Source organism: Staurois parvus, unplaced genomic scaffold (assembly GCF_062004578.1).
Source record: "Staurois parvus isolate SC_StPar_1 unplaced genomic scaffold, SC_StPar_1.0 ptg000006l, whole genome shotgun sequence".
Lineage (NCBI taxonomy): Eukaryota > Metazoa > Chordata > Amphibia > Anura > Ranidae > Staurois > Staurois parvus.
The window spans coordinates 18,080,473-18,105,479 of record NW_028317802.1 but is presented as its reverse complement, the minus strand read 5'-3'; the positions used below and the strand labels follow the sequence as shown (position 1 = coordinate 18,105,479).

The following is a 25,007-nucleotide window of genomic DNA, read 5'->3' as shown; positions in this document are numbered from 1 at the left end:
CCCCCCCCCACAATTATTGGCCAATAGATAGCAGTAGTGAACGAGATTAACAAAACAGGACGCCTGACAGCAGCCATAAAATAAAGGAGGAACTGTTCAGCAAAACATGGTTTTATTGGCACGACTTCCAATGCACACAAGACCTTGCTCTGCTTCTGTCTTCAGAGGCTACATAGATTCAGGCCCAGTGAAGGCTGACTAGGCTGTTCCCGACTTGCTATCGCCAGGACTTCATCCTCACCCCTCCTACAACCCTTTTTCCTTCTACCCTCCTTTCCTTTCCCTTCCCTTCCCCCCCCCCTTCTTTTTTTTTCTCTTTCTGTCTTTCTTCCACTCCGTCTTCCCCAATGTTTCTATCTTCTGACTATTTTTCGCATTAAAAATCACTCTAGAGGCCCAAACCTGCATGGACCTGGGCCAATGCTCTGGAGGGGCGGTACGGCATCTGAACAATGTCTGCTTCCTGATATTTGACTTTTGGCCACACTTACACTTTATGTAACTACCCACTGCTTTGTGTGAGCTGCTGTGAGATGCTGTTTTCAATGAAATGTTTGTTACTGATGCTTGTATTTTGTGTTTATACAGTTTGTTCCTGTCCCATCATGTTATGTGGAATGTTCACCAAGATGTTGAAACATGTACTGTACCAAATAGTGAAATTAAAAATTTAAATATATCAAAAACATTTTAATATATATATAAAAAAAGGAATCCTGTGCCTTTCTGCATAGAAACCAGTCAGCTTCCAAGTTTTATTGTTAAAGCTTAAACAAGCTGAGCTTAGAAGCTGATTGGCTCCCATGCTTAACAGGTGCACAATGTTGTGGGTAAACCAACTTTAGTAAATAAACCCCATAATTTTTTTACATGTATTTGAGATTGTTCAATTATATTCAAAATATTCACATTTAAACACACAAATAGATTTATTGTACTGGAAATTACCCAGGATACATTGCAATTTGCTTAAATATATCCTAGAGATTGTTCACTAACCATAGCCATGTTCACCCATGCACAGGAATGCCCAAGTAAATGAGCATCATCTTACCAACAAGGAAAACCAAACATTGCTCAATGTGATTGGCAGTAATATTCCCTCCTAAGTAAATCAGGGTAAGTCTATCAATGATATATGCAGAGGGTTAATAATCAAATGTTAAAAAACAGTGGCATAAGAATAGGGATTGAAGCAGACACAGCTGAGACAGGGCCCATGTTGACTCCTCTTTTACATTTACTGGGTATGAACTCACCTAGCTGAGGTTACTGATTGAATGAGGCTGATATACAGTGTTTGAATATTCACTCTAATTACCTGAAAAGCAAACTTCTGTGTGTCATGTGTAGATGCTTTTTACATGATTGGATAATTGGAGTGAATATAAACACATATACAGTAAATCAGCCCCAATGTGTGAGATGCTAGAGTTGCTCATGGAAGCAACAGCACCTTTTTCATGTATTCCCTGTGCTTCATCATGTGACAGTATCCCTAAAGTAGAACTATAGGCACAATATGTTTTCACTGTAGATGAGTAAGGGAGGGTTATAACCCCTGTAAGATTTGTTTCATCATCTGTGTCTCATTGTGAAGATAAACTTTCATTTCATGTTACATAGCCAAAACAGGAAGTGAGAGGAAATCCCTGCAAAACAATGTAATATATTGGGGTACCCCAGGTCCCTAGTGTCCACATTGGAAGATTTCCTATCTATTACTTTTCTGGGGGGAAACTCAAAAGTTGGCATTTCCTTTTACTTTCACTCTCAATAATAAAGGTAAACAGAACAAATAGAGAGGGTGAATTTCCCTTACAGGAGCACAGACTCAATAAAAAATTAATCGGTTTTAATCCCTTTGCAACTCTATTCAGAACTTTTTACTTGGTGAGTACACAGTTAGTTGGAGGAGGATAATATCCATCAACAAAGACTCTAGTGAGAATGTTGAATGCTTAGCCAATAGCTATACAACTGGTAAGAGAAATGTTTTTCTGCTTAAAAGAAATAGTATAATTGATACAACCTGCAATACATGAATAAGTGAGTAAACGTGCCAACAGTTTGTGTATACATACATAATAAAAAAACAAAAGATTATCTCTTATTAAGCTTGACTTGCAAAGCAGGCATAAATTAAAAAGAAAATCACAATTTATTTCATTGCATACATTTACAAAATAAAAAATGCTATTTCTCCAACTCTACACAGTGATACTGGCAAAATATGGGCGAATACATTTTTTTCATATTTTGTTACAACTAATTTAAAAATGCTGGCAAAGCAGAAAAAAGTTTGGCTTTGAATTTTATACTATTACATCCAGAGTATATTAGAATAAATACGTTTAATTTTTACAAAATGTTTATTAAGTTGATTATTTAAAAAAAAACTTGCAAAAATTATGAATAATGTTATTATTCTTCTCTGGTTCTCAGAATTCGCCCATATGGGTTATGAAGACATTAGAGAAAATGAGGGTAATGTACAAGGTGTACTGCAGCTCTAGTGATAAATAGCCATCATCTGCAATAATGCCACAAATACGAATAGTTATAAGACTAATATTCAACTTGTGGCAAAAATTCAACAAATGACAGAAACAAAGGCTTAAAGTTTTGCATCATTCTTATAAAGGCATACTTATGTGGAGCAGTGAAATGGGATGATACTGTTTGTGTCTTATAGCCAATAAAAGATGAAAAGTACCATTAAATAACATTGTTTCTCAACTGTGAATTGTGTAAACACTGCTGAATCAACTTTTAACCTTATTTTTTTTCAATCTACAAAAACATTCTTGCCATACTGCATTTGCGTAAAAAATTAAAATTAAAGTCAATCATAAATTAGGCTTTTATAGTTTAATTCAGCAGACACATGCAGTGAATTTCCATTCCAGAAACATTATACCTTGAATGAAAACATCCAGAGAAGCTTTAGTTGTACAGATAAGAAAGGAAAATCAGGATTTAGGAGTAAAATAATGAAAGAAAAATTAAAATAAAAAAACCTTGAAGCATTATTAAAACACATTGCTTAACTGATAAAACAATGTAACTAAAATACAAATAAGATTAAAAGGTGTTTCTAAATAACCAGGATTTATAGGTTCAAAATGCTTAGTAATTAAAGTACTTTAACTATCTAGTTTAATAATATTTTTTGCAAAGTTTCGAGTCCCAAGATTTAATTTGGTTTCATAATGCCCCCAGGTCAACTTCACTAAGCAGTGTCTGCATCTTCTATAACCACATAATACAACATCAATGAAAATACCAAAAAAATAACACTTTCTTTGAAATAATGCTATTTATATTGCCTCAATACCTCTGTCATACATTTGTGAAACAAAAAAAACAAGATGCTAAAACATATTCTAGGATCCTAAAAAGATGATTCTAGAGATAAACATATATTAATGAATTAGGTATTGAAAAATATAAGTGGTATGGCTACTGACTTGGGACAGAAGAGTTTTTAAAAGCCTCTCAGTCACTGTCACTAAAACAAGAGTGAGGCATAAAAAGATTTTTCTATTGCTGGATTATTTGTAATAAAAAATAGCCCTCACTTCATGGATATAAATATCTTCAATAATCTTTTCTACTGAGACTTATGAGTATCCTGTAGATTTACTATTACGCCATTACTTAAGTAATTTATTTTTCCTTTTTTGATAAAATATTTTTTTCTTGGTTATAGTAAATATTCCCTTAACCCTTATATGTAAAAGCCTAACATTTAAACAGAACCCATCATAAAATAAATATACTCAGTATCATTCTGCAATGCTCTTAATGATGGTCCCTGATTACATGCATATGATTGGGCTATACAATGACTTGGAGCAATTTTACAAACTTATGATATCAGCGAGCACTAACTTGGGTAGCAGCAAATGCACAAAAAAGGAATTTAAAGTCCTCTCCAAGAAATAAAAAAACATACAGTAGTGCAACGCATAAAATTGAACATATACAGGCAGAATGAGTGTCACAGGTAATTCTCTGCAGTAAATAAAATATAGCATATGGATATACTATATCGTATGAATAATAGTCCTGTTGGATAAATTAAATGATATGGGAGTGCCTCTTCAAATGGTAGGATTCCAGTGAATAATTTATATAAAATCTGGAAGTGGATGATCAACCAGGAAATAGAAAGCCAGGAAATACAAAACATCCAGTGGTGTGCGAAAGATTAGTGGGATTGAAAACTCACCAGAAGCGCTAATGTAATGCGCATTGAATGATATAATCCGGTCTGGGGGACTCCCATCAAATGGAACCTGGTCTGGTCTAGGCTTATCCACCTCTGATAGCATGGGTGTTATGGAAGATGTCAATCAGAGGTCCCTTTCCAGGGTCTGTGAATGGGTCTGGTCATAAGGGATATAGTCCATCCTCCGAGTCGGATGGAGCCTGGGTCCTGGGGGTTAAGTGCTCATAGTAGAGCCAGAAAAAAAGGGGGGGGGTCTCATAGTGTAGTGTAATTTATGTATTGAAAAAATTGTGGATATATAAAATAGTACACACATGTAATAAGGTGTAATCAAATGCAGGAAGGATAAAATAAATCTGCACTATGTCAGATTCAAATAGCCTGTGCTGGCAATGTTACTGACCAGTCCAATAGTTGTAGGGGTTGATCATCCACTTCCAGATTTTATATAAATTATTCACCGGAATCTTAGCATTTGAAGAGACACTCCCACAGGGGCGGACTGACCATTTGGAAACTTGGGCACTGCCCGAGGGCCCAGGGTCAGTAGGGGGCCCCTTGAGATGCCCCTGGTACCTTTTTCATAGGCTTTTTTGAGTTTGGGCAAGGACACAGGGGCCCCATGGTCCCCTTTTGCCCGGGGGCCCCATGAGTTGTCAGTCCACCCCTGCACTCCCATATCATTTAATTTATCCAACAGGACTATTATTCATACGATATAGTATATCCATATGCTATATTTTATTTACTGTAGAGAATTACCTGTGACATTCATTCTGCCTGTATATGTTCACTTTTATGCGCTGCACTACTGTATGTTTATTTAATTTTATAAACTTAGTTTTGTTGACTTCAAAAGCTTCATATTTTCAGTGGCTCACTAAGTAAAGAAGCTGAATGGTCAGCATAGCAGTGAAAAGACTATCACCTTAAAAGTATGTTAGCCATTGATTTACAAACATGTATATTAAAATAGGTTCCTTTTTTACCTAACTGTTTATTTAAGGTATTTTCCTTATTTTACAGAAAAAGGCAAGCAAGGCAAATAGAGCACCAAACATCATAAATGTCGTAACCAATGATGGCTAATAGTACCATTTAGTAACATAAGGAAAGAGGGATTAAGAGAAGAGAAGAACACATTAGAAATTCCAACAGGAGGGTGAAAGCAGAAAGACCTGAGCCTCAGGTTACCACCCAGGGAGGATTAAAACAGGTTCCTTTCTGAATTTTTAGGATGACCAAGCAAAATGGGTGACTTGGAAGCTGGTGCACAAAGAGAATTATGATTTCATTGGTATTCCTGAATCTTGGCTTCATTCTTCACATGACTGGGCTAGTAATATTCCCAGCTATGCTCTCTTATGGAGGAACAGGGTACAAAAGAAAGGTGGTGGTGTCTATCTCTAATATGAGAGGTGATCTCAACGCACGTGCAAAAGAGAACCTAGATGATGGAGAGTGTGATGAGGCTGCACATGGGTGTACGTGCTAGAAAGGTAATCATTGGAGTTTGTTATAGGCCACCCATTGTTAATGAGGAGGTAGAGACTGAGCTCCTTGCATAGATATAAAGGGCTGTAAGGGCTGGGACCGTGATAATAATGGGGTATTTTAACTACCCAGAAACTGACTGGAGTAATGGCACTGCAGGAGCATTTAAATGCAATCATTTATAAACTTATGACAAGACAATTTTATGGTACAGTTCACAGAGGCCCCAACTAGAAATGATGCTCTGCTGGACCTGGTAATCTTAAACCATGCAGATCTTATTACTAATGAACATATAAAAGAACATCTCGGTAGCAGTGATCATAACATGATTCCATTTAATGTTAGTTGTAAATAACAAGCACATACTGAAAAGATAAAAACACTCAGATTTAAGAGAGCAAATTTTCCAAGGATGTGGACTGCTCTCCAAGACTTAGACTGGGAGGGAATATTGGCATTGATGAACACAGAACAGAAATGGGAATTCTTCAAAACCACTGTATGTGAACACACTGCAAAATATATTTCCATTGGCAATAAGTCTAAAGGCTAAAAATAAAACCTACGTGGTTCACAGCCAAATATAAAAAAGCTATAAATAATAAAAGAGCTTTTAAAAATATAAAAATTAAGAAATACTGTGTATACAAAGAAGCATGGGGGGAGATTATGTCTACAATGGGGATGTATTGACACAGCCCCAAATGATCCACAATGGCTCAAAATTTACATGGTCTAGAAATATTTAGACAAAATAAAGGTGAATAAAGCACTTGGACCAGATGGCATACACCCACGGGGTCCTAAAAGAATTGAGCTCTGTCAAGTCTTTACCAATTAACTTTAGACCTGTTAGTTTAATTTCTATAGTTGGGAAGATACTGGAGAGTTTAATCAACCTCTTCATGCTGACGTTACACAAATATGCAGCCTCTTGGCAGCTGGGCCTTGACGCCGAGCGGCCGCATATTTGCATACCATTTGTAAACAAACGTGCTGAGAGCGCACACCCTGCATGCTCCCAACACATGTGTCGGTGCCCCACAGAAAGGTTCCGATCTCTCCTTGCGATCGGGACCTTTCCGATTATGTGACTGCTGTGACAGCCAATGATGGTGGTCACATGACCATAAACCCCACCCTGCCTCCTGGTATCAGAAAGCCCTTAAGGGGCCAGGAGGTGTCGGTGTGAAGGGGTTAAAGACCACATAACTGAGTTCTTGCTGAAAAAAAATATTTTAAGCAACAGGCAGCATGGATTTATAAGTGACAGAAGTTGTCAAACAAATCTGATATCTTTTTATGAGGAGGTAAGCAAAACCTCAGAGAAAGGAGTGGCTGTGGACATAGTATAATTGGATTTTGCAAAAGTGTTTGACACAGTTCCCCACACATGACTAATGTGTAAAGTAAAGTCTACAGTATTGGAAAACCCAGTTTGTAAATGGATTGAAAACTTGCTAAAAGACCATATTCAGAGAGTAGTGGTTAATGATTCATACTCTGAATGGTTTAGGATTGTTAGTGGTGAACCCCAAGATTTAGTGTTGGGACCCTTACTTTTTAATATATTTAAAAACAATATAGGGTCTGGGATTAAAAGTACCATTTCAGTCTTTGAAGATGACACCAAGCTATGTAGTGGAATAACATCCTTACAGGATGTCTCCAACTTACAAGTCAACCTCAATGCACTGTTTAATTGGGCAACTATGTGGCAAATGAGGTTTAATGTTGATAAATGAAAGGTTATGCACTTGGGGGCTAAGAATATGCATGTGTCATACATACTAGGGGGGGTACAACTAGGGGAATCAACGGAGAAGTATCTGTGTGGTCTGATAGATTATAAACTTAATAATGGCATGCAATGCCAAACTGCAGTTTCCAAAGCAAGCAAAATCCTGACTTGTATTACAAGAGGTATAGACTCCAGAGAGAAAGATATAATTTTAACCCTGCCCAAATCATTACTAATACCTCATCTGGAATATGCAGTTCAGTTTTGGGCACTAATTCACAAAAAGAATATCGGGAAAAAGTGCAGAGAAGGGCAACCAAACTGATGAGAGGCCTGGAGGAACCCATCAATGAGGAAAGATTAGGGGAACTGAATATTATAATATAATATAATATCTCTTGAGGAGAGGACATAAGGGGAAATATGATACATTAAGTGGTCCATATAGTGAACTTGGTGTAGAATTATTCAATTTAAGGTCATCACAGAGGACAAGGGGGCACTATTTATGTCTGGAGGAAAAAAGATTTCATCTACAAATACAGAAAGGTTTCTTCACAGCAAGAGCTGTGAAAGTGTGGAATAGACTCCCTCAAAAGATGGTTCTCACCAGCTCAACGGCCTGGATTATTTCCTAAATGTAACTGGATACTAACATTTATAGGTAAAGTTGATCCAGGGAATATCCGATTGCCTCTTGGGGGATCAGTTAGGATTTATTTAAATTGGATCATGCTTTGCTGGGTTTTTTCTTTGCCTTCCTCTGGATCAACTGTGGGTATAGGATTGTGTGTATATAAGATTGTATACATTTTTTTTTCCTTTTTATTGTTTGAACTAGATGGACATTTGTCTTTTTTCAACCAGAATAATTATGTAACTAAAAATGTAAAACTGTCAGAGCAGTGTGTTGCAATAATTTTCATTAGTAATACTGCTAGTAAAATATTATATTTATTTGTAACTGTAAATATTTGAAAATTACAAAACATATTTAATTTAAAACCAGGAATGTATGACATAAAATGCACTTAATAATATTATAAAAAAATGTTAAAATCAAAACATAATCTTTGTTCAAAACAGTTTAACCATGTTAGTATACTATATTAGTATCACCAACTCCACAATGGTTGACTTTGCATTTTATGTTTGGAAATATTTTGGAAGCTTACACAAGTAACTGAAAGTTAAAAATTAATTGAATACAAATCAATTGTACTATAAGTTCAGTTAATAGAATAACTAAAAAAAAACATCTTTGTAATAATTTTCAGTAGCTACCCTTTCAAAAACACTGCAATGGCATGATCTTGTTTTGAAATGAATATGGTATGAGCATTTCCAAACTATGCAAACTTTATTTAGAATAAAGGGTAATTTTAAACTCATCAGAACATTTTTCAATGTTCTTCTTGCTAGGAACCTATAAAGGCACAATCATATTCACAGAGTTAATGCACAATTTTTCTTTATATAAAAATAATCTATGTAGGATTGTATAATGTGGATGTAAATCATAATAATATTTATATTAATACAAATTCTCCAAAAATTACTTACTGGATTTTTCTTCTTTTTCTCTTTGTCCTTGCTTGGCTTCCTATTACTAACAAAATAATGGAGGGTGCCATATTCAACCAAAGCAGAGAATACAAAGATGAAGCACACTGAGACAAAAAGGTCCATTGCTGTCACATAGGATACTTTTGGAAGAGATTTCCTGGCAATAGTACTCAAAGTGGTCATTGTGAGCACAGTTGTAATACCTGTTTGAAAAAGGAGATGCCATTTAAAAACACTTAAAAACACAGTCACTGTGGTTTGTAAGATACTTTTTTACATGAGAACAATAGCTGAATAAACTAGAAAGCATTTATGCTTTAGTATTAGACCTGGGCCTATATTTTTATTCATCTGTGCATGGATGGAGAAACACAAATTAACATATTTTAGATATAGCAGTTGCACTGCATGTGAATTTATTTACTTATCTATGATGTACTTTTTTTCTGGGCCAAAATCCCATCATTTTAAGAAAACAAGAATGTTTCTAGTACTGGTGTTAGACTATTTATAGAGCCTGTCTACTTTTTTTGTCCATTGGATATGCAAGCAGACTGAGTTAACAGTAGTTTACTCATAAAATGCTATTCAACAAAGTATAATGAGCCAATCTCTTTTAGACTCTAAGCTTGATGCACACATGCAAGTTGACATATCTTGAAGTTGGCTGGATACAAATACCTTCAACCTTCCTTGAGAGTGGACTCATGCATATGTATGCAGGTAACGTAGGGTATAATGAGCAACAACATTTTGACTGAGAAAGGTATATTCCATGTGTCATTGCTGTTTCTCTGTGGCCTTTGTGGACATTTTGAAAAAATGCTTTGAGTGGTTACACATAATCAGTTCTGTAAGCTAAAAATCTCATCTCCTGTGCCAGGTCCAGTTCCTTCATGCTTATGTTCTCCTCTGCTGTTGTCTATTATATTTCCCTGTATCCTACCTTAGTATGGTGAGTGAGGAGTTAATTGAACTAGAGCAGGGGTGGCGAACACGCGGCTCTCGAGCCGCATGCGGCTCCCGGCCAAAATGAATGCGGCTCTTTGCTCTTACTTCTTTGATCTTACCTGTTCCTCTATCCAGCGGCGCGCTGTCTTCCGGCTTCTGTAGTGTGGGCACTGGGCATGACAGCCGGGTGCCAAGTGCACATGCGCAAGAAGCGGTGCTTTTTGTGAATGGTAAGGTGGTACCTGGGACACATGACAGATCCCAGAAGCCGCCGGACCAATCACAAAGCGCAAGTGCTTCTCGCTCATGCGCACTGGGCACCCGGCTGTCATGCCGAGCGCCATTACAGAAGCCAGGAAGACAGCGCGCGGCTGGATCGAGGAACAGGTAAGATCAAACAAAAACTCTGCGGAAGTAAGAGCGGGTACCTGTCAAATTCAGGTACCCGCTCCCCACCTCCCCAAAGGTCAGCAGTCATCTGTACTGTCCGCAGTCTCTGGTCATCCCTGTGCTGTCCGCAGTCTCTGGTCATCCCTGTGCTGTCCGCAGTCTCTGGTCATCCCTGTGCTGTCCGCAGTCTCTGGTCATCCCTGTGCTGTCCGCAGTCTCTGGTCATCCCTGTGCTGTCCGCAGTCTCTGGTCATCCCTGTGTTTTGTAAGGGGAAGAAAGTGTTATGGTGAATAATATGGTTTTAATTATGTGTTTTTGTGTGAGTGTTTGTCTGTTTTGGCAGGTCACTGCGTGGTGTGGCTCTCTGACTTTCACAGTTTAAAATTTTGGCTCTTTGTGTCTAACTTGTTCGCCACCCCTGAACTAGAGTTTTATGTACACCAGTCTTTTTTTTTGCTCTGAATGAACCCAGGATGCTTAGTCCCGAGCATTTACAGCTTCATACCCCATTTGGTGTCAGCTGAGAAGGACATCAGGGTCTCTGTAACCCTTATCTTCCATTTCAGCACACATGATAGACATCCTGTGAAACCCTATGTTTCAATAACACAAACATTTTACTGCCAGTTTATTCTGTCAAAAATGAGGCTCATCAGACACATTGTAACAGTGTAAATTTAATTAGAACGGTAGAAGAAGAAAAGTAAAATGTCATAAAATAATTTAAAAGTACATAAAAACCTATTCAGATATCAAACCTTTAAAATCACATAAAATTACATAACTACAATTAGGATGCACAGGTCTATGTCGCTCCCACATTATACTATTGTATTCCAAACATTTTAAGCATATTTTAGGATTATCAATTCATTTAAAGAACAAAATAGTTAAAGTAAAGGTTTTTAGTATAGCACACCATTTATTTAAAATGCATCTGTACCCAAGCAATTGGTATTTTTTATTTAAATTAAGAACAATTTGTAGATATTTGTAAGAAGACATAAAGGAGCTTTAAAGTAAGCCATCACTGATCTCTATAACTGCATGCATGTTGAAGTAATTTATTCTCAAATGTGGCAACAGACTATGAAGTTGGGGCTTGGTTGTTTTTCTCCCAGCAACAAAGAAAACCTTTTTGTTTACATAAAAGATTGGGAGGCTGCTACTTTTCTGTGCTGAGTAATGGAAAAAGAGCTGTATTTTCAGTGTCTTTGCTATACATTTTCAGGATTTATTTCTCCACCTGAAGCTATAAAGGTGAGTGATGTCTTGTTTTAAGACCCCTTTTATGCTTTTTTAGTATATGTAAATACCTTATTGTGTAAAGCCTGGGCACAGGTTACCTTAAAATATGGTTTTGAGCAGTCTTTAAAAATATTAATGAACTAAAACATGTTTGATATTGATAAACTGAAGAGGAAGTTTGGAGATTTTGATGATCATATGCTTGCATGAGCTTGCATGAGCTAATTACTTTTACCTTTCTTTAATTAGTGACAATTTAGAAAGTAACATCAATACAAGCAAATCTAAGGAATCATGCAATGAAAAATTAGGCATCACATATTGTTTAAATTTCTTGTGGACTATATTATATAAAAAAATGACAGCTTAAAGGCTTAGTTCACCTTTGTAAAAAATATCATGTGCACATATGTTTGCAGTAGAAAAACTGCATTTATTATTTTTTTTTACAGGAGCCTGCAAAGCATTGCATCCATGAACAGTAGATGCTGCTCTGTTGCCTGTACCTCCTGTGCAAGCTTTCAGTTACAGAGCTGTATGAATGGACAATGAGGGCAATCCTCAATGCCCTTGCAGTCCATTGAGAGCTACAATCCTGCCATGGTGGCAGATGGGACTTGTAGTTTTTTCATTCTTAGATTCCTGTGAATTAATGATGTGACTGTGTGGGCAGAGACCTGCACAACTGCTCTGTTTTCTAAATCTGAGTGTGAATGGATGGAGAGGAACCTCCCCCCACAGGGAGAGGGGCTCTAGCAGCACCAGGCAAGTGTGTACAAGCAAAGATGTAACAATGTATCCTTTAAAGACAACCAATAACATAAATGTAGTAACTCTAATAATTTGTATATTATATCCATCATTATAAAGGTGTTTTAGTATTACGTGCAAATTGTATTGTTAATCGTGTTTCCCAGGTATGGATTCCCAGGGTATCCCCTTATTTAAGGAGTTAAAAAATTAAACCAAATAGGGTAAAAATGTCTTCAATTTCCTACAAATAAGTATCACCAGCAGGATTCCCTTATGTCTTCCAGACTGATGCACAAAATAGGAGATTACTTATTCCAACCCTTCCATATTTTGATTTTAATTGTTTGGGACATCTTTCTCCACAGTGTAATTGATCAAGTTATTGAAATTTGTTTAGTAGCAGCTTCTGGGGAGAGCCATTTCATTGTTGGGACTCTCCATATTGTTTATAGGGTATCTTTTCAGAAAGGATTTGTGGCATCCAGATCACAGATCATCCTCCCTTCAAGCATCATGGAATAGCAGCAACCAACCAAGAGCAACAACATAGCTAGGGTGCTGGAGTGAAAAGGTTAAATTCTAGACAATTCCAATAAAAAGTGCCTGTTAGGTAAACATTAGTGCTGTATTTGCACAATGAGCAAATGGACATGTGCGTAGTTTCAGGTGTTTTAATACACAAATGTCAGTGACATCATTTGCTACTCCTCAGAAATATGACTTTCAATATCCTCCTTGACTTTATTTTGCCTACAAGTGCCTGGACAGTGAGTCAGGCACAAAACTCTTTTCCTCACCTTACATCATTACTTCATACTCTTCAGAATCCAGTAAATGATGAACTTCCTCATCCTCCTTCACTTTATTTTGCATGATGTTTTCCCTACAAGTGCCTGGACAATGAGTCAGGCATAAAACTCTTTCCTTGCCTTACCTAATTATTGTCAGTGCTTGCTTTATTATTATTGTTACAGAAAAACACTGTTCTGTTTCAAAGTTTTTATCAAAGTGCTATAAATCGCAAGCGGTGGCTGGATACAATGAATAAATGGACTTAGCATTAACCAAGGGTACAGTGAAAATCCTGAGACATTACTACCCAAAATCACATTGTAGCTACTACAGAACACTGTTTATACTTCAGTTTTCCCTACTAGAGCTGAGCAAACCAGGCAAAGTTCAGAAGTTCATCAAACCCATGAAAAATCCACTAAACCCAAATATAGAATCAAACCCCATTGAAACCTATGAGAGGGAAATCATGGTATTTTTCTAGCCCTGTCAGAGACCAGTTTGCAAGCCTTAGTTAAAAAGGGCATGTGTTCGCTGGACATTGTCACAGGGAACATGTACCAATGCAAACATAAATTAATGCCATTCACAGGGGAGAGAGTCTCTTAATGTAGCTTAAACAGCAACATTAAAAGTACAATATAAAAAATTATAACAAAATTAACTAAATCCCATAAACATTTTATATTTTCTGAACACAGAGGTAGAATAAATAGATGGTAGTTGCAATTTTCTATGTTGAACAACATTTTGCAACTGTTTATCAAATCTGTATTTTCACAATACACTAAAATGAATTTAAGTGTACATAAACAGAATATAGTATCCAATGTTTTTGTACAAAATAAAATATGAGGATGTGTAGAATCAGGCCTTGTAGGATACCCTACCATTAGGACACAGAGTTTTTCTTTTTACTGAAGCTGCAATACCAGTCTCCCCTCTGCATTGAAACCAATCAGCTTCTAGCCTCAGCTTGTTCAACTAATCTTTCACAATAAAACCTGGAAGCTGATTGGTTTCTGTGCAGAAGTGAGCCTAATTTTGCACTCACCAGCTTTAGTAAATAAACCCCACAGTATTAAGACTATTCCATATTACTGTGTTATACCTTTTATAGGAGTCTGTTTGGAGTGATATGTGCTCACAGATTCTTCCCATTGGCTAGCAGGCACATTAATATGGTTCAATCACTATGATATTAGAACCTTTGGATAATCCTTATCCCTGTACATTTTTGTGGGGGCAAGATATAGTTAGTTATTCGTATACAGTTAGGTCCATATATATTTGGACACAGGCACAATTTTAGTTTTTTCAGGTATTTACCAAAACATATTTAATCTATAGTTATATAATGGATATGGGCTGAAAGTGCAGACTCTCAGGTTTAATTTGAGGGTATGTACATCCAAATTGGAGGAAGGGTTTAGGAATTACAGCTCTTAAGAGTAGCCACCCCCCCCCCTTTTTTCAAGGGACCAAAAGTAATTGGACAATAGAATATAATCATAAATAAAATGTTCATTTTTAATATTTTGTTGAGAATCCTTTACTGGCAATGACTGCCTGAAGTCTGGACCCCACTGCTGTTCTACTGGGATTTCCACGCACAACCATCTCTAGGGTTTTCAGAGAATGGTCCAAAAAGAGAAAATATCCAGTGAGCAGCAGTTGTGTGGATAAAAATTCTGTGTTGATGTTAGAGGTCAGAGGAGAATGGTCAGATAAGATGATAGAAAGGCAACAGAAACTCAAATAACCACTCGTTACAGCCAAGGTATGCAGAATACCATCTCTGAATGCACAGCATGTCGAACCTTTAAGCAGATGGACTACAACAGCAGAAGACCACATCGGGTGCCACTCCTGTCAGCGAAGAACAGGAAACAGAGGCTGCAATTCACATAGGCTCACCAAAATTGGACAACAGAAGGTAGGAAAAATGTTGCCTGGTCTTGATTTCAGCTGTGACATTCAGATAGTAGGGTCAGAATTTGGCGTAAACAACATGAAAGCATAGATCCATCCTGCCTTGTATCAACGGTTCAGGCTGGTGCTGTAATGGTGTGAGGGATATTTTCTTTGCACACTTTGCTGTGTAACTCAGAGCATGACGTTGTCTGTCCTTAGGGACATCCACAACATGTGAGTTCAAGGTAAAGCAAACAAACATGGAGGTATAGCTACAACATTACCTAGTTAAAACAAAAAAACTTTTGAAAGCATACAATGCCTTTAAATGATGCAACAGCATGCTGTGAGCAAAGGGCAGATCCAAGAATAGATCATAACAAGTGAATGCTGCACTTGGAGCACCCAAAAACTAAAATGAATTGGAAACCACAAAATACCACCCCTGGTGGTAAGGGAAGCAAGGGAAACCTTGTTACAAAAAAGTATTTTGACCTAAAATAAAGTACCTATAAGTAATTATAACTTCTGCCTGGCAGCACTAAAGTCATCAGTTTGAATCCCAACCACAGTACTACCTGCACAGCATTTGCATGTTCTCTCTATGCCTCCATGGGTTTCCTTCAGGTACTCTGATTTCTTTCCACACTTCAAAGACATGGTGGTAGGTAAATTGGTTCCTGTCTGAATTGACCCTAGTATGTTTATGTAGGAATGTGAGTTAGGGATCTTAGATTGTAAGCTCCTTGAGGACAGGGAATGATGTGAATGTATAATATATATGTACGGCACTGGATACATTGATAGCATTATAAAAGTACAGTTGCAAGAAAAAGTATGTGAACTCCTTGGGATTACGTGGAGTTTTGCATGAATTGGGCATAAAATGTGCTCTGAACGTCATCTAAGTCACAACAATAGAAGAACATTTTGGACCACTCCTCTTCACAAAACTGTTTCAGTGTAGCAATATTCTTGGGATGTCTGGTGTGAATCACTCTCTTAAGGTCATGCCACAGCATTTCAATCGGGTTGAGGTCAGGACTCTGACTGGGCCACTCCAGGAGGCGTATTCTGTGCTCTTGCAGCCATTGTTTTTTTGAATTACTTGTATGCTTTGGGTCATTGTCCTGTTGCATCACCCATCCTCTGCGGAGCTTCAGTTGGCGGACAGATGGTCATACGTTTTCCTGCAAAATGTCTTGATAAACTCTGGAATTCATTTTCCCATCAATGACAACAATCCATCCAGGCTCTGAGGCAGCAAAGCAGCCCCAAACTATGACTCTCCCTCCACCATGTTTTACAGTGGAGATGAGGTTTTGATGTTGGTGTGCGGTGCCTTTTTTTCTCCACACATAGTGTTGTGTGTTCTTCCCAAACAACTCAATCTTGGTTTCATCTGTCCACAGTATATTTTGCCAGTAGGGCTGTGGAACATCCAGGTGCTCTTTTGCAAACTTCAAACGTGCTGCAATATTCTTTTTGGACAGCAATGGCTTCCACCGTGGTGTCCTCCCATGTACTCCATTCTTGTTTAATGTTTTCCTTATTGTAGATGTGTCAACAAAAATGTTAGCATGTGCCAGAGATTTCTGTAGGTCTTTAGCTGACACTCTGGGATTCTTCTTTACCTCATGCAGCATTCTGCGCTGTGCTCTTGCAGTCATTTTTACAGGACGACCACGCCTAGGGAGAGTAGCAACAGTCCTAAACTTTCTCCATTTGTAGACAGTCTGTCTTACCGTGGACACATGAGCATCAAGGCTTTTGGAGATACTTTTGTAACCTTTTCCAGCTTTATGCAAGTTAACACTTATTGATCGTAGGTCTTCTGAGAGCTCTTTTCTGCGAGGCATGGTTCACATCAGACAGTGCTTCTTGAAACCAGTAAACCCAAAACAGGTGTGTGTTTTTTAAGGGCAGGACAGCTGTCAGTAACACATCCAATATCATCACACTGATTGGAGTCAAGGTTGGCTCACTCCTGGCTCTAATTAGCTCTGGGAGAAGTCATTAAGCTAGGGCCTCACAAACTTTTTCCTCCCTGCACTGTTTACATGTTATGTGCAATTAAACCATGGCAACATCTAATGTTTGTGTAGTATTATGTTCAGCAGACTGTGTTCTTCTATTGTTGTGACATAGATGACGTTCAGAGCACATTTTATGCCCAATTCATGCAAAACTCCACGTAATCCCAAGGGGTTCACATACTTTTTCTTGCAACTGTACCTGTAATAACAAAAAATAAATAAAATAGAACCCAATATTATCCAAAAATAAATGAACACCCCAAATAATACCCCTGAAATAAATTCACAAGTGAATCCTTGCTGCAGTTTAATGTAAAATAAAGGTTCTATAAAATAAAATAAAAAATATACTCCCAAAATACATGAAAATCCTAAAGTACCACCCCATTAAAACAAATGCATTTTTTAGGGAAACTTTGCTGATTTGACAGGATAGCAGGTAAACGTGACCTAAAATCAACCAAGAGATAAAAAAAGTCAGCAAAGGGGTTGATTGACCAAAGAACTAGCAATCAGAGTAAAAGTATTTCCTAACTAATTCCAATCTTTCCATATGCAGTTTCTCTGATTTCACTATAGCAGCTTCCAATATACAGATATTATAACTGCTCTGTGCCTCCCTCCCCTATTTTTAAAGTCAGGGAACAGGTTTATTCAAAAACCTCAGTATTTGTCCCAGCTAAGCCTGTTGGTCATGCATTGGTTAAAAAAGTAGGGTGAATGTGCACAAAATCTGCGGGGGTTGTGAATCTCAAATTTGTGGGATTTTACCTCAAACCCAGAGTAGTCTATCTAGAAGTCATACATCCAATATATAGGTATGAATAACAAGAGAACATAAATAAAAAACAAAAAACCAAGTGAAGAAAGTCCGTGATACAAGAAAAAATCTGTGATAAAAGTATCTTAAATGTAATGAAATCCATAAACGTGTTTTCACATTGAATAAGTGAAATAAAGCTCCACATGCATTTAATTATTTAAACATAGTGAATCTTTGTGCAAATCACCACTGTGCTCATGGATGGTCTCTCACCTCATAGTAAGACCTGACAGGTCTCACATCGCTCAGAAACAGCAAACCTCCAGCCTAGACTGCTCCACAGATTTGTCTCTCTGATCCAGGTAAATAACCAGCCACAGACCACATCATATGCCCACACAGATCTAGTAGGGATAAGGATCAGCCCACTATCAACTTTGACTGCTACACATACACGCCTTTCCGATCGTGGAAACAGATAGTGGCCACAGATCTAGATGCTCCAAATCAGAAATTGCTGACCATAGTGAAGTATGAATAAAATCAAGTGCTTTATTAAAATATACTGCACACACTCACATTAAGTCAGTGACAACGCACGCAGAAGATATTGTACATAAGTATGCCTCAGCATTCACTTCCCAGGCAACCGGCATCCAGCACTATCGCTCGCAAAATCCTTCCTTATGTGTTACGCTACGCCCACGTGACATCATCCAGGGTATTTACATGGATCAGAGAGACAGAGCTAATGCACACTGCTTTGGATGGCTGTGCACATCACAACCATCCAAAGCAGTGTGCTTACAGTGAAGCACACAGACACAGCACACAGTTAACCCTTTGATTGCCCCAGATGTTAACCCCTTCCTGCCCAGTGCCATTAGTACAGTGTTAGTGCTTTCTTTTAGCACTGATCACTGTATTGGTGTCACTGGGGATGTCAGTGACACCAAGTCAGTTCCCCTCAGTGTCAGAATGCCCGCCACAGTCCCGCAGTCCCACTATAATTCGCTGATTGCCGCCAATACTAGTAAAAATAAAAAATTCCATTTGTAAACGCTATAACTTTCACGTAAACCAATAAATTTACACTTATTAGGATTTTTTTTTAAGCTAAGACATGTCTGGCCTAAATTTATGACGAAATTAGATTTTTAAGTTTTTTTTTTTTACTGGACATGTTTAATAGCAAGAAGTCAAAAATATTGTTTTATTCTCAAAATTGATGGACTTTTCTTTTTATAGCGCAAAAAATAAAAAATGTATGGGCGATCAAATACCACCAAAAGAAAGCTCAATTCAAGAGAAAAAAAATGACATAAATTTAATTTGGGTGCAGCATTGCATGACCGCACAATTGTCAGTTAAAGTAACGCAAAAAATGGCCTGGTCAGGAAGGGGGGTAAATCCTCAGGAGGGCACATGGTTAAACATAAATTAGATATTTGCTCAATTGCTAGTCAAGCCTAAGGTAGATTTTTGCACAGCCCTACCCTTGAGAGATATTATTGCTCCAATAAGTGGCTAAATGGTTAGCACTTCCCGCCTGGCAGTACTAGGGTCATTGGTTCAAATCCCAACCACAGCACCACCTGCCTGGAGTTTGCATGTATGTGTATGAATGTAAGTTAGGGACCTTATATTGTACACCCTTTGAGGGTTAGAGACTGATGTGAATGTAATATATATAAATATATGTGTGTAAAGCGCTGCATAAATTGATGGCGCAATATAAGTACCTGTAATACATAAATAATAAATTGAAAAATCGATTATGACTTCCTATGAAAGGATCCTTTCCATGTTGTTTATTAAATACTCAGGTCCAGAAGAGCCTTAACCCCTTCATGCCTAAGGGTAAAACAAATCTAAATGCCTAAGCACAATTCTGCAATGTTGACATGTGATAGTAAAACCATATATACATATCACCACAACTACTTTGTACATCCAGGTGGATTATACCTTGATTTTTTCAGGACAAATTGGGCTTTCATTTGGTGGTAAATGGTAATAGATAGCTCCTGATTGATTTATTATCAAAGGAAAACTGGCCCAAAATAGTAAAAAAAAAAAATCATTTTTTTTATTTAGCTGTGTGTTTCTTGTTACCACCATAATCTACCACCAAAGAACAACCCAAAATAAATTTTCCAGCTCTTTACGATCTCGGCAATACCATATATGTGTATGTTATTTGTACCTGTAGTACAGCCCAGAAACAATAGTTCACATTTTGTTTTTGCCTTTTTTTTTTTTTTTTTTACCTAAAACACACTGACATTAACATTAACTGACACCAATTTTTTAAAATACCTGACCTTTGACCTTGACCTTTGACCCTGACCTTGACCCAAACACTAACTCTGGCACTGAACTAGATCAAACCTTGATCTAGGTATTTTTCTCTCTATGCCAGGAGTTAGAGAGATACAATGTATCTCTCTTCTCCATTCATAGAAAGAGAAAAAAGCAAGGGGGCTGGGCTGTACAGTGACTGATCACTGTGATAGCCAATCAGAGGCTATCACAGCGATCATGTAACCCGGAATCGGGGGTCCTGATCATTAGAACGGGACCCGGGGCACTCAGTGACACCACGGTCTCTATGCTGGGAGTGCGCCAAGCTGCGCACTCCCAGCACAAAGACTGGTACGTAAATATGCGACTCCATGGAAAAAAGCCCAGTTCCGTGAGGTCGGATATTTGTGTGACATTGGCATCAAGGGGTTCATGTTGAATTTGACATAATCAAATTTATAAATCATGAATGTTATACAGTTAAAATGGGTTTATATATAATAGGCAATGAAAAAGTATAATAATGCACTTGCAAAGAACTTTCCTTGTATCCATATTTTGTCTTTCTGTGGTGATTATAAGGATTTCCAGATTGTGTCAGAGTGATACTCTGTTGGAGCTTCATCATATGGAGACTTGTGAGTGCCAGGTTACAGACGTAGTTATTAGAGATAGAACAGATTTCCTTGTATCTGGAGGATGCCATATTGCTTACAGTTCTGAAGTGGTTACTGAAAGTTATAGTCAGTCATGCAGAAAAGTGAGTGTCTTGATGGTGGAGGGATATAAAGTTTGTTGAGTGCCACAACTTACCTGTATGAAGGTATAAAGGAGGGCAGATGGGGGTAATGTCACTAAACCATTAAACATTTGCTGATATTAAATAAAATCTAAAAATGAGTTGAATTGCAGTTCACACAACTTTGCTCATTTCTTCTGGGATCTTTTTATAACTTACCCAAAGATGTCCTAGCTGGAACAGCATCCTTGTTAATCCAAAATGATACCCAGGATAAAACAACAATAAGAGTGCAAGGTATGTAGGTTTGTATAGTAAAATAGCCCATTCTTCTGGCCAGGTCAAAGTACACAGTCATAACTACATAGTCCCCTGTGAAAGAAAAGGAGAAAAACAGAGTTGTCATTTTCTTAACCAAAAGCAAACATAAATATCATTTAGTATATAAGCACATGGTATAATATACAGTAGTGACATTGAGTAAACAGAAAATTAAGCTGAGCTTAGGGCAGGGAATTTCCATAAACATGCTATAGCTATAGGTGATTTATCCACCACCACCCACAGTTGAAGTGTTAACACCAAAATATTGATCACAGACCATTGATTTTTATTTTTATTTTCTTTATTTCTTGCTCTAATAATATCTATCAAAATGGTTTGATTAATCCAATCTGACCATAAAAAAATCTACGGTTCTTTTACAGGTGGTTTTAAAAATAAATCTGAGCATTTTGGTTTTAGCTCTGATTTGTTTTATTTGCGTTATTATTATGAATAATAATAATAATAATAATATTCATGTAGTCTTGTGAATTGTGCTTCTTGTGCAATATAAATAATAGCATCAATAAATGATCAAAGTATCATTGTCTACATTAAACTAGAAGTAGAAGAAGGGCAGAATCCGTAATTTCACTGTATATTCTTGTTGGTTTTAATAAACTGTACTCCATTATTGGTGGCTTGGCGCCTCTCTTTTCCCTCCCTTCTTCTGTTTCAGTACTTGGGTTCTCGACCCTCCAGAGAAGGCAGCCTTGCTCCAGCCCAGACAGTTATCCAGTGACAGACTTACTATATATAGTTTTGTAACCGCCAGGAATTTACTTCTATGTTTATAGGCACACAGTTTTATGTCTTCCTGATGATCTTTGTCTCATATATAGATAAAGCTCTTTTACCTAATTAATTAACATGATTCAATCTGATCGCCTACTACCATCTCTTGGTTTTAGCAGGGGTGTTTGTTAATTTTTTTAACATTCAGTTTAACATAGAAATGAAAGGCAAAACATTTGTGCATATATATATATATATATATATATATATATATATATATATACACACACACACACACACACACACACACACACACATATATTCAGTAAAAATCTATATAATATAAAATCACATAATCTCTGTTCTCAACTGCATAAGAGGTTTAGAGAGCGAGGGGTGGAGAAACAGCAGGACACTGATCTTCCCTGCTAAGGGCTGTGCAGGGGGTTGTGATAGCACTACGCGGATTATTGGAGAACACACAGGTTGTTCCCCCAGCACAGCCAGAAAATTGAGCATACTGAGATGGATGTGCTGTCATGACAGAGTAGTCAGTCTGAGATAGGTGAGCAGGGGGACTGGCAGGATCACCAGGTATTTCACACAAAAGAAGCAATACAAAGAGAACAGGATACTTTTTAACACAATTACGTACAACAGACATATCAGGAATATGAAATGTTAGGGTATCATATTCTTCAAAGCAAACCTTTATGCAAGACTATTTTTTGTGAAACTTGGTTATTAATTATCTATTTTCTAGTGCATTTAACAACTTCCATACCATGCCTAAAGTAATAAAAGAACAATTGTGTACACTATTTTAACTTACAAAGGGTAATCAAAAGTAATTAGAAATATTGGTGAGAAATAGGATATACAGTAATTTAATCAAATTGTACAAAGCAAGTCCACTCAGGATAAATTTATTTTTTCCTTTGCGTTTAGAAAAAAGTCTAAACCTAAGTACACATGGGCTGTGTATCAAGGGGTATTCACCAGTTCAACAGAAACCAACCAACATTTGGCCCGTGTGCCTGGTCTGACAGAATCCGGAAGTTCATCTGGCTTCTGTGAAAGAGGCATGACCAAAAAAAGGTCTGCCACTTGGCTTCCGATCAGCGCTCTTAGCCAATAGCAGAAAGCACTGACCGGAGTGTTCTGGTGTGGGGGGGCAGTCCCTCTGCCAGAACAGAAAAACAGTGGGGGAGATTAATGTACTAACACCGCTTGTGTTAGTACAGTAATCTGTCAGGTTTTTTTTTTCATTCAGCCCACTGGGATCTTGAAATGACAGGAAAAACGGGAAAAACACGTGGTCCTAATTGGACCCAATTTAGTGAACACACACACAGTAACAAACAGACAACCCAAATCCCTAATTGGGATCAGTGGCTAAAAATCAGCCTAAAAAATCAAACCAAACAAGTGACACATGAAAGTGAATCCCTGCAAAGGTGGATATAACTCCTATATAAAGTTACTCATGCTTAGTGAGAACTTCACAAAAAAACTCCAAATATTAAAACAAATATATGAAAACCATACAACAATCTCCCCCAATTGGTAACACATAAAAATATACCAAAAATGAAATAAAAATAATTGTATAGTAAAATATACTACCACTTCAGTAGTATGCGTTCAGTCACGTCACGTGATATTCAGGACGCAACGCGTGTTTTTCAGGTTTTTCAGGTTTTTCCTGTCACTTCAAGATCCCAGAGAGGATCAGATCACTATATATGTGTCACAGTATATGTTTTTTGCTATTAATATCATATTATTATATGTGGTTATAGTAATTTTCATGTATTAGCGCTACACCATTGTATTTATATTCTCAGCACTATCTTGTGTAAATAGAAATCTGACAGAAAATACATTAAATACTGTATACAGTACGCTAGAAAGAGCTTAACCTGTACACCTAGATCTACACTGTTACTCCTAATCACAGGATAGTAGTTAATTCTGTAACATAACGATAACTTACTGGGATGTACCATTCACCATATATTTACTTTGCGGTATATGCATAAAGTATTTTGGCTATAGTAGAAATTAAATAATTCTCAATTCTATTTACAGTTATAAAATGTGTATTGTTGGCAATAAAAAATAAAAAAGTTAAATACTTTACTAGAGAAATGTATTTGTGCAGATTGCATTTACTTGCAGTGCACCATCCATATTATGGTGAGTTCTTTATTAAACATATTGAAAATAAAGAGACAATATATAATTAAAGAAATGCCTTAGTAACAAGATGGAAAGATCTTAACATGTTGTATTAATGAACTGATTATTGATGATTTTTTTTTTTTGTTCCACAAAGTTTATTGAGAAAAAGTCAAAACATATAAATGGTATAAATTGTACAATGTAATACAATGTGCCAAAGAGAAATGCGGTAAAACACAAATCGCACATGCCAAACAATAAGAAATATGCAGGCGAACAAAATAATAAAGCCCTCTCGTGTCACCTGTAACAATAATGAAGTTGAACTTGGAAAAAAAAAAAACACGAGAACACAGCAAAAAAAAAAAAAAAAAAAAAAAAGGCAAACACCAATCATAATCACCACATAGCATACAAAATATCACCAAATGAGCAGGATCATTTATTTGCACCCCCAGATATCTTTTATCGTCGAGTAGCAGAGTAGGGGGGAAGGGGATAAAGCTAAAGGTGCTGGGCTTCTGGTGCAAGGAAGTAGCGAAAATATAGAAAGCTCGGTGTTATCCAGGAGGAGCAGCAAAGGTACCACTCAAAGGTAGCCAACGCATATGAAAATTACTCCATGGAATGGGAGAGGCACATGTGCAAGTGTAATCCGGGTGTGAGATTAGGTTGCCTATGGACAGTGGAATAAACATAAGTGTAGAGGAAAAAGAAAAAGGGAAAAAATTAAGTGGAGAAGATGTGAAAAACAGCAAAGACAGTAATGGCAGGTACAGGGCACAACGAGGAAGGAGTCGGGAGGAAAGAAAAAACAAAAAATGGTGAGAAGCTG

The 25,007-nt window shown here is 37.2% G+C and overlaps 1 protein-coding gene across 2 annotated transcripts in view; it reads right to left on the bottom strand.

Annotated features, from left to right (window-relative positions):
- Window positions 1-25,007, bottom strand: part of GABRG2 (gamma-aminobutyric acid type A receptor subunit gamma2) — a 193,951-nt gene that overhangs the window by 22,964 nt on the left and 145,980 nt on the right. Inside the window, exons 7-9 of one of the 2 annotated variants that reach the window (XM_089663399.1) lie at window positions 21,149-21,301; window positions 9,036-9,241; window positions 2,921-2,944 (exon numbers count right to left, since the gene is read on the bottom strand). In XM_089663399.1, the coding sequence (XP_089519525.1) occupies window positions 2,921-2,944; window positions 9,036-9,241; window positions 21,149-21,301 (383 nt within the window). The remainder of the gene's footprint in view (window positions 1-2,920; window positions 2,945-9,035; window positions 9,242-21,148; window positions 21,302-25,007) is intronic. The other variant, XM_089663461.1, reaches the window with a different exon arrangement.